This window comes from Branchiostoma belcheri, unplaced genomic scaffold (assembly GCF_001625305.1).
Source record: "Branchiostoma belcheri isolate BF01 breed outbred unplaced genomic scaffold, Haploidv18h27 scaffold11, whole genome shotgun sequence".
NCBI classification, from domain to species: domain Eukaryota; kingdom Metazoa; phylum Chordata; class Leptocardii; order Amphioxiformes; family Branchiostomatidae; genus Branchiostoma; species Branchiostoma belcheri.
The window spans coordinates 3,520,802-3,531,316 of NW_017802491.1; the positions used below are offsets into that span (position 1 = coordinate 3,520,802).

At 39.9% G+C, this 10,515-nt stretch overlaps 3 protein-coding genes across 4 annotated transcripts in view; 1 reads left to right on the plus strand and 2 right to left on the minus strand.

Moving 5' to 3' along the window:
• LOC109482056 (UPF0472 protein C16orf72 homolog) overlaps window positions 1–2,704 on the minus strand; it is a 5,337-nt gene extending 2,633 nt beyond the window's left edge. Inside the window, 3 exon segments of the mRNA XM_019784712.1 lie at window positions 6–215; window positions 518–589; window positions 2,344–2,704. Of these exon segments, the coding sequence (XP_019640271.1) occupies window positions 6–215; window positions 518–589; window positions 2,344–2,533 (472 nt within the window). The 5' untranslated portion in view covers window positions 2,534–2,704.
• An 805-nt stretch (window positions 2,705–3,509) lies between these two features.
• LOC109485334 (dehydrogenase/reductase SDR family protein 7-like) lies at window positions 3,510–7,861 on the minus strand. Its single transcript, XM_019788889.1, has 10 exons — window positions 7,781–7,861; window positions 7,566–7,646; window positions 6,919–7,079; window positions 6,385–6,488; window positions 5,964–6,087; window positions 5,558–5,653; window positions 5,142–5,234; window positions 4,724–4,876; window positions 4,423–4,534; window positions 3,510–4,302 (listed from the first exon to the last, which is right to left on the minus strand). Exons 3-10 carry the CDS (start codon window positions 7,064–7,066, stop codon window positions 4,197–4,199), a joined length of 936 nt encoding a protein of 311 aa, XP_019644448.1. The 5' UTR covers window positions 7,067–7,079; window positions 7,566–7,646; window positions 7,781–7,861; the 3' UTR covers window positions 3,510–4,196.
• A 94-nt stretch (window positions 7,862–7,955) lies between these two features.
• Window positions 7,956–10,515, plus strand: part of LOC109485012 (ubiquitin carboxyl-terminal hydrolase 22-like) — a 13,332-nt gene continuing 10,772 nt past the window's right edge. For both annotated transcript variants that reach the window (XM_019788396.1, XM_019788405.1), the window contains exons 1-3: window positions 7,956–8,110; window positions 9,263–9,395; window positions 9,804–9,911. In XM_019788396.1, coding sequence (XP_019643955.1) covers window positions 7,979–8,110; window positions 9,263–9,395; window positions 9,804–9,911 — 373 coding nt within the window. In that variant the 5' untranslated portion in view covers window positions 7,956–7,978. The remainder of the gene's footprint in view (window positions 8,111–9,262; window positions 9,396–9,803; window positions 9,912–10,515) is intronic.

Below are 10,515 nucleotides of genomic sequence, written 5' to 3' on the forward strand. Positions count from 1 at the left end.
CTGGCTGCCGAGGCGGGGCTCTCCCGGTGCACTGCGGGGCGGGCTGCGGGACCCAGTCCGCGACGGCACAGTCTTTCCACACAGAAAGGCTAGCAGTTCTTCCCTGCGGATGTGGCGACGCCGTTTCTTGGCCCAGGCAACAACGTCCCGCGTCCGCCGCTGGTATCCACACTGAATGCCAAAGTCCTCAGACCGCTTATTGGCATCTATGCTATCTGTAACACCCATTTGTGGTGTGACAAAGGTTAGAACTGTGCAAACACAAGTCCAGTCAAAATGTCTAGATACTTATATGTAACAAGAATGTGATGAAACATGGAAACAAAACAGTGTTACAAAAAGAAGCAGTTTCAAACCTCAAACTTACCTACACTGGATCCAAATATATGCCTTTGTACACAAATACAAATGACTCAAACTACATGTCCAAAGTCAACAGCCAAAGTAAAGTACCAAAGTACAAAAATCAACAAGAAAGCTACTAGTATATTCCAGTTGCTGTGTGGATAGACCATACCTTTGTACAGGAGGGTGACAGCCTGGGCTGCGTTCTGAAACACCTGCCACACATGGGAGCCCTGCCCACGATCTGAGGGGACAAATAACAAAACATGTCAGGGCTTATAAATTAATGCATTTGGTACATAGAAACAACACAGCTTACATTAACTACCAACATAATTTCAGAAGACAAGCCCCTTTGATTACGGTAACAGTAAGTACACGGTGCAAAATACAGTAAGATCAAATAATTAAAGTGACTGGTAACAAAAGGACTTGCACATTTTGTTTGGTTTTGTGAAATACCATACAGAAAAGCTGTACTAATCAAAATCAATTGTTGATTTGTTCATCCCCAAGTATGCCAGATTTCTCAAAGATGGTCATTGTAGAATCAATTGTATTAATGAGCAGACTAAGACTGAATTAATTTTGACGTAACCTACATTCTGCATGTAGCGCAAGCACTGTATGTATTTTTTTATTCACATTAGAGAAGTCAGCATAGAGACTCACTCTGATCTGGTAGAATCCGCACCCGCAGCTAAAGGCTGGGATGTTACACAAGCTTTGAGAAAGCCTACTGTATTTTAAATCTTGGCAATGTTTTTTTTACCAAGCTTTCCTTTCAAAGCATCCATCAATATATGAAGGACGACAGGACGTGCATAAAAGAAAAAGACTAGTCGAGGAGAACTTCATTGCATGCCATGTGGAGTTTTGAAAGAATATGTTCTGGTGAGCTTTAAAAATTGTAATTCAAAGTAATTACTGTCAAATGACACTTATTATCAAGTAAAATGGCGTTAGTTTCTGTCCGTTTCAAGCATATGTAGAAGTTTTACTACAAGTGTTGAAAAACAGATACAGCCACCTTTCTGTGTGGTGCCTTACATGTTATGTTTATGTTGTAATGTGGTAAACAACACCCTGTTAATCATCAACCCATAATTTGCTGTGGTGCTATCTTTGGACAGAACAAGTTGGAACTTGATGGTAGAATTTAACAAAACAAAGATCTAGAAAAATGAAGCCGACATATTTTTGTACCTATTGTATGTAAGACAGCTTATTCTAGTTTGTGAGAATCTAATTCTTCAGTAGATAATGGCTAACATTGATTAAATGGTTTGTTTCTTACCAGTCGTCTGATATCTGTAACAATTTACATATTTCATGCCTTTCTGTCTGGTGCCATCTGCCTACTTTTCTTTCATTCTACAACACTACCGAGCAGTGCAGACTCTACAGACATAACAGATTGCACTTCATTATGACACACCAGTATTTGGTTGTGTAATTTGCACTCAAAAATTCCACAAATGTTTTAACTATAATATTACAAGTCATGTCAAGATATAAAGGTGTAGCTTTCTCCCGAAATTTGTACCACATGAAGAGATACTAGTTGTCTATATCATTATCAATCTACCTTAGATTTGTGGATATCTTGCGTTATATTGTTTGCTGCTATCTGGTCCCTGCCCTGTTATGTATGTGTGTGTGTGGTGGGGGGGGGGGGGGTCTAGGAAATTATGGAAAAAAGAAGTTGCCTTCTGTTTCAACCCTGACCGAAACTACAAGAAATTGCATCCCTACAAGTTCAACTAAGTCGATGACTAACATCACACACAAGTTTCCCATAATAAAGAATCATAGATTAGGTCACAATAATGGCCAGCTGCTGTAGCTGATAGACTACACAGCACTGGCGAAAAAAACCTTCGGTTTGTCTTCAGCTGACCGACGCCCTCTGTCCGAGACATTTTCACTCTCCGACTGAACATTCTTCCCGTAAAATAGTAGCATTATACATGGAGGTTTATTTCTCCGGTAACTTGCCTTTGTAGAGTTGTGCTACGGCCGTGGCGGAGTTTTGGAAGGAGAGCCATAGCTTCTGCGCCACGTCCTCTCTCTCCCCGGCTAGCCGCTCCTCCATGTTCCCCTCACCCTCCACTTCCTCCACGCACTGCTGCTCGAACTGATTCCAGCTGCGCAGCCAGTCGCTGCAGTCCTCCCCACCGTCTGCCATTACGTACACTCCTTTGTGTATCTGGCAGGTTTTGGTGGGCTTATGGACAGACAGCTTGGCGAAATTGGGCGAAAAAGTGGACGAGGGACAACAGCAACCTCAACTGTAAAACGTCTTCTCGTTCTTCTTTGCTGACGCCCGCTCTAGGAATTGTGGGATAGCAAACACGCCCCTGATTACCCAATCCGGTGCTGTACGTGCGACAGAAGGTTAAAGTTCATCAGCACAACTGTTTCGTCACTGAAAACATTACTAGAGTATACCAAAAATTTTTGCCTTACTATATGGTTATCTCGATTTGAAAGTTCTGGAACGTGGTCCCCTTGGAAACATAAAATGTTTTGTTGACAACACGGGAATGTGATTTTTGCAGGTGCATTATGCCCTGACCCCGCATAGCTGGGCTTTTGCATCAGGGCAAATTTCAATGTTGTAGAAGTGTTAAGTAATAGATTAATTTTACTTGCGCATACTCGTATATAACAAGATAAACAAAGATATCGGATTTTGTCTTTTGTTAAATATCATGCCAAAAATTTTCACAATTTTGAATTTACTTCGTCTAGTTCATGTTCGAGCCACCAAGCGCAATCAACAAGAAAACAATGGCAGGTTTATGATATGATACAATGCAGTGTTCCCCACCAGACAGTTTAAACGACGTCAGCTTGTCTAGCACCCTTTTGTTCAATCTCTCACCTGACTCCATTGTCTACTCTGCATCTAGCCAAAATTGGCCACTGTAAGTATTATAATAACAGAGACAATGTCCTTTGTTACAGGTTAGGTGACTATTAATTGCTGACAGAGAAATTTAACCTCTCATAAACTACCAAAATGTGAAAGTCAGCAATACCCATGCTCAGTTTCTTCTTACAAATCAGAAGTCAGTAATCTGGTGCCTTTCACTACATCCAATTATCTTGCATATTGCATTGGTTTATTACACTATAACTGGTAATGTACTACAGTATTTCATATAGCACTTTTACCACAAGAATAACAATGTGCAAAACACTTATCACATAATGGGCTACTTCCTGTGGAGGTTCCTTTCTCATGCCTAGTGGCTAATGGGTAACCAAGCTTAAACCTCTTGTTCCAGATCCAACATTCAATGTTTCACAAAGTAATGCTCAGAAGCAAGATGATAAGAAGTAGGTTACAACTGCAACATTTTCTTCAGGTAGAAATAGATATATGTGTGACTAACTGATCTATACATATAAAATCCCAATACACTGTAAATTACTGCATACAGGATGAAAGGTGAATTTCATTTCATAATTCTATTGGTGTGACATACACATACAAACACACACACACACACACACACATACACACAAACACATGCACACTCACAACATAAATCTCTTCTCTATCAACTTGAGAATAACACATGTCCAAGAATTTCTGTTCACTTTTACAATTGCTTATTTATTGTATTGCGTCTTTGCATTATTTCTTTATACCTGTTCGTGTATAAAAATTTTCATTTTATTTTATTGCTCCAATTACTAATTTAGAGCATACCAAAAAAGTAGTAGCTACTCTGATGTATATTGCATCTTTCATGAAATTGCTGTGTTGTGCTTTGCTGACTACATATTGTTCTTATACTGTTATACATTGTGCTGGAACAAAATGAAATGGTGCAAAATTATCAGCTCTGTTTCAGATGGGAGTAGTTATCCTCTTCTTTCTTTGCTCTGGAGTTCATGATGGCAAAGTAGATGCTAGGAGCGATACAGCGAAGTGTAATTGCTGCCCTGCAACAACAGAACAGAGAATAACAGGCAGTATTAACATTATTACATTTACACGTATACTACTTAATGGAAAACAGTGCAATGAAGGACCAGGTGTATTGCTTTGTGAATAGCTTTTACCTGTGAGTAAATTTTGCCAGGATGAGCTCATTATCCCCACTTTCCACAGCTTGTAGAATCTTGTGAGCAACTGTATCAGGAGCCATGCCACTGGCTGTGGTGGTGTCCATAGCTAAAAAAAGAGGACATGGTTACACCAGAGACTCCCTAAGTAGCCTTTTTTTGCCAAAGTTCAAAAACATCCAGATGTTACTGTAATAGAAGACTGATGCATTATACATGTATCTGGATTGAAAAAAATATACTATTACAGAACCATGGTCATGTGCCTTTTAAAACTACATGTATATGAGGGACATACCTCCATATTGGGATGCATCTGATGTGATGGCATTGACAGAGTGCTGTGTGGTGATGTACCCAGGACTCACCACTGTCACCTTCACCCCCTTGGAGGCCAGCTCAGCCCGCAGAGTGTCTGAGTATGCCTGCAGGGCATGCTTAGCTGCAGCATCTACAAAATAGAAATATAGTCAAGTGTCAGGGATCTAATGTACGGTTACATCTAATGTACAACATCTTACATCCCGACATATTGTACAGAGCTAACAAAATATTTATGGGATCGAGTACAAAAAAAGGCACCAATGTTAGAAATTCTCACTAGGATGGACGGAAAGATTGAAAGGTATGAAAGATACAACAGCTTTTTTAGAAGGTAGAAAATTTTCCTATCCCAGCTCTGGCAAACTGATACAATGTAGTTTTCTTTTACTTACAAGCAGACCTGTATGGGATGGCAATCCTGCCCTGCAAACTGCTGATATTCACAACATGACCTCCTCCATTCTGGGCCATGTGTTGGATGATTCCTAGTACATGAATAAAAACATTAAAATGCATTGCGAGATGTTCATTGTATTGGAACAAAAGGTTTAACCTTAAACATATAACTATCAGCACAGATGAACTTTTATGACAGTACAAGTGGAGATGTTCCATGTCATGTTTCACTACAAAATATGATGTAAAATAAATACTGTGATACCAACATCTAATTACATATTACATGTTTTAACATTGCTTGTTCTCATTTTAATCTTGAAGAAGATCTAAAGTTGCAGTTAATGAAATGTAAGGACAAAGTTTTCACATTTTTTTTTTACAATGAATGTACCTGTGCAAATCAACATACCTCTGGTTAGAGTGATGGGCCCAAAATAGTTGATATTCATGACTTTCTGATGCACAGCAGTTGTGGTGTCAAGACAGGTACCTCTGTATCCTAGACCTATATATGGACATTGATATCTTTGAACATTACGCAATACTAGTATGCCAGCATTCCTTTAGGAAGGTAATTGAGGAGGTCTTATAGGATGAATTGACTTAACAAATAATTAAAGGACAAATAGTTAATAAAAACCTCTTTTCCTATTTTTTGAAGAACTGTTTAACAATTGGCATGCTACTGATTAACATTGAACAGAATTAAAAATTGTGGAAGAACTTCTTTGCTCTTGATTACAACCATTATTCTGTTTTTATTCTACTTCTGTTTGTGAAGAAGGGCCTGATCTGGTCCACAACAACACCTCTACCTGCATTGTTAATAAGGATGTCCACTCTGCCGTGACACTGTACAGCCTGTTGAGCCTTGTCACTCAGGCTGTCCAAGTCCTCCAAGTCAAGGGGTAGTATCACAGGGGAGTAAGTCACGTCAGGCTGGACATAGGCAGGATACAAAACATGTCAGATCATACAGTGGGAAGGCATTATCCAATCAGCCAAGCAGTGTCCACTAGCCACTGAAGATCCCAAGCATATACTGTGGTCCCTGTTTGGCCTCTTGGACTAATTTTTATTGGCACTGTAGGATCTGCTTGGAGATTAGGTCTGTTACGCTAGGAGCCACAAAGTCAACCCCTTCCTAAGTTAAGTATACTTAGTATTAGCACAACAGATGAAGGAAACTGTACAAGCTAAAGCAAGCAGTTGTAGGCTTCAGGACACATTACTTACAACATTTAGGGTCTGGAGTCTTTTACTGGCAGCTTCCAGCTTATCACTGCTGCGGGATGAGAGAATCACTTTGGCTCCAGCTCGGAAGAAAACCTCTGCGCATGCTGGATACAGTAAACAGCCATGAAAAGGCACAGATGAAAATACATCTCAGTCTGTGTTTGAGTTATCAGCCTGGTATCCACAATGTTTTTAGTTCATGTCTGCTCCTCAATGGTTATAGCCAGATGACAGTGACCAATCAGAAGTCCCCATTTCATACTGGTTACGAAGCTATAACCTAACCAGTGGTGATTTAATCCCATAAACACCGCCTGTTCCTCGGTGTATTTGGTGCCATAGGCCTGGTCATGTCCTATAACCATCTCTTAAAGTTAAACCGCTTTGTTTGCAATGCCAGCTAGCTCTCACTTGGCGGTTCAATCGGTGGTTATAGGAAAGGTCCAGGCCCTACGACACCATATACACCTCGGGGTGGGTCATTAACCCTTAACTATCTTGCTGAGGTGATGCTAGAGAGCTATGATATCATACCTTCCCCAAGCCCTGAGCCTGCCCCTGTGATCAGGACAACCTTGTCCCGTACTGTTGTCCCATGTCTGGACCTGGTTAACCTTGATAACATCAGGGTGATGACAACAAATGCCAAACCTCCAGCAGCTAACAGGTACACAGCCAGCATCTTCCAATGTGCACTGACAATAAAATGGAAAGATACAACTTTTATTGGTCATTTAGAAAGGCCTTACTAGTATGCCAATTTTTACTAAAGATAAATAGTTTCATGGATACAGTTGCATACAGTTATATTTAATAGTTCTATGCATACAGTTATTTATAAATATCACACCACACAATACCTTGTCTCTTTAGTAATTTAGTAACAACATGGAGCACGGTAACTATATAGACTCTACAACAACTACACTCAAAGACCTAGTTTTCTGGCAAATCTCTATATCCAATGGGCTTCAGTTCAACAGGCCTGGTATAGAATGTCCTTGCTATATGGCCCTATATCTAAAATCATTTATCAAATCCCTACACTCAATGTTTTCACAGTTTTGGGGTGTATAATTTAAGAGACCCGACCTATCTGGAGATTGACACCCACAATATACCTGTCCGTAACAGGTATGAAGTCGGGAAAAACGTGCAACTCTAACTCATATCTTACCAACCTCAACCGGCGTCTGACAGGTCAGGGGAAGAGTTTACTTTCATCGTCGGGTGAACTAACGGATTTAGTCGTCATTAGCAATCTCGAAAAAGAAAGAACAATTATAATAGTAAGACATTTTCAATCATATAAAATATATTGAAACATGAAATGTACACCAATCGATAAAATGCGATCTTACTGTCGGTATTACTAGATAGAGTTATTTGGATCTACCCAAAAAACGCTATTGGTATCGTCTAAATTTGAACCGGAAGCGGAAGTGATTCACGGTGGCCCGTGTAGTGGAGCTTCCAGGAAGGTGGACAACACAAAGCAACAAATTCTCCGCTACATGGGACATTTCTGGCGACAATTAGACGCCTAAGAAACGAAAGGGTGTCCTCCGGACTTGTAACGAGGCGGTCGGTCGGAATGGGCACCCGCGCCGGCGGCTCGTCGTGCCCGCACGTGGTGGCGTTGAAGGAGTCGCGCGGGTTGGACACCTTTCGGATCATCCTCTCCAACTTCGTCTACTGCAGGTCTCCCCGTGCTCGCCGCTTGAAGGTGCGTTACCGCTTCCCGCTGCCTCGCGCACCACGCAGTTTCTATTACCCCGATATCGGCATGCAGGAAATATGACGAGATGTCTCGCGAGCGCAGGAAGTTGGATGCAGTTTTGGATTGGGTTAATTTTCCCCCCAACAAAGAGCGCTAAAAGTGTCAAACGACAAATGACAGGTGAACAATAGGGCGTGACAATCCCTCGCGCGCTGTTGTTACCGACGGGATATTTCACTTGTAACAAAGGAAGTTAGGGGACAATGAAAAAGTTACATTAGGTGTCCAGGATGACCGTAGCACAAATATTCATTGCGAAGTTTTTCAAAGCATAAATATTAACACTGGTGACAGGTGATTTTTTTAAGAGAATTTGAATGTGCGCACTGTCAGCCGTTAACAACATGTCTGATATTAGAATGGTCCATAGGATTGTACAATTTTGGGGAAGTATGCAATCTTGGCAAATTGATGTTGCATGATTTCAAGGTAACATAATTAAGTTTAGACAATGAGAAGTCACAAGTCCAACCAAGTTGCATTTGTGACCTACTCTGCATGTTATGGCAAGAAAGTTTTGCATGAACTGCATACCAACTGTTAAGAATAGTTCAATACACACTTTCAGAACGATGAAAGTGTATGGAGATCTGTGTGTCATGTAAAGAAGCTGTTTAAGAAAAATATGCAGCTGATGCAGCCAACCAGCTACAAATACAATGTCACTAATGTGCATGGTGAGGCCAGGTGCACAAGCAGCTGTGAACTGCATTGTGTTTGTTGATTGGCTGCAGCTTGTCAATGTCCATCTGCAACAAATATGAAACTGAAAGGGTTTCTTCAATTCATTCTTTTGCTGCTTATGTACTTAAGTGTCAAATGTGATTTACATTGGTATACTACGTATACCTGTATGTTGTCTTTCTTTTCTGCTTTGCTACAGGAAGATAACCAAGGTCCAAATTAAGTATCTCTACTGAAATACTGTATGTTTAAGATACAACAATGAGTTAGCAAATTGCATTAGTAATATAGATATTTTGGCATAAACTGGAGGATGAACATGTGGAAAAATATATGCTGTATTGCCATTGGTAGAGTAAACAGTTACTTTGCAGTTGAATAGAGAGTATTGACTGTTGTGTTTTTTGTTCCCAGGCCCAGTCCTGCATATGTCACGACTGTGCAACTACTGCTGACCGGTTGCATTGCTGTCTAGATTGTGTGTACTTTGGTTGTTATGGCAACCAACACATACAGGAACATGCCAAATCTCATAGACATCACTTAGGTTTGTGCCTATCATACCTACATTTTTCATCTGCAAGAAATCGCTTTTCTTTACCTTGTATTGTATTTGGTGTAGAGAATACATGATGTATCTGTGTCTCCTTGTAATGACTTAGAAACCTGCATCTTTTTTGAGTTTCATAATTGTTGCATTCAGCACTTTCAGGTATATTGCAGTATGAATGCATGTATCTCAGTAGACTTAATGCACAAGCAATTGTACACGTAATCATGGTACTGTTCTTAGAATGTATTATTAAATTAATGCTACCAGTAATAGTCTGTGCACATTAAAGTGGCAGTTTTATTCATATGGAACCCAAGTCGCATGAACTGCAATATGTGTTATACAGTTCCTAGAATGGTTTGCCATGTTTTGATGTGATATTTGTGCTCCGTTGTCCCACAGCTTTAGACCTTTCCTACGGGGTGCTACTATGTGGGACGTGTGGAGACTATGTTTATGATGAAGATGTGAATAAAGTCTTACACGAGGAGAAGTACAGGGCAACACAAGGTAGTATGGACATAGATCATGTACACATACATGATGAATGTTAGTACATTGTACTTGTATGAATTTGAAGATACATGTAGAATCATGTTCATTGACAGAGATACATATAACTCAGTAAACATATTTTAGCAAACATTCTTAGTCTTGTCTACAAACATGGAGTGTGTGATATCCCCTTGGAATACTATTATTAAGAATACTAAAATGACTACTAAAAGTGCTATATAAATGTTCCACGTAGATGACAGAAATCTGTTTATTATGTTTATCAGACTAGAAAATGCATTTCCCATTACGTAACATTTTTGCTGTTGCACAATTCATGTAATTCATGTCTATCTCATCTGTGTATATTCTTGTGCCTACATGTACAAACAATATGCTCATATTCATCACAAAGTTTGAACAATTTTCAAGCATTTTCAATATGATATTGCCACTGTCACAAGTATCATCTGGTCTACTTTAGAAGTGTGGAGCATGTATCTGCATAATGACACAAGAGTTACTTAAGTGAAGACCTGTTGCAATTACCGAATCTAGGTCTGCTGGAGACATATGTTATTACCAGCATATTGTTCAGGATGATTAGTGCCTGAAGGAT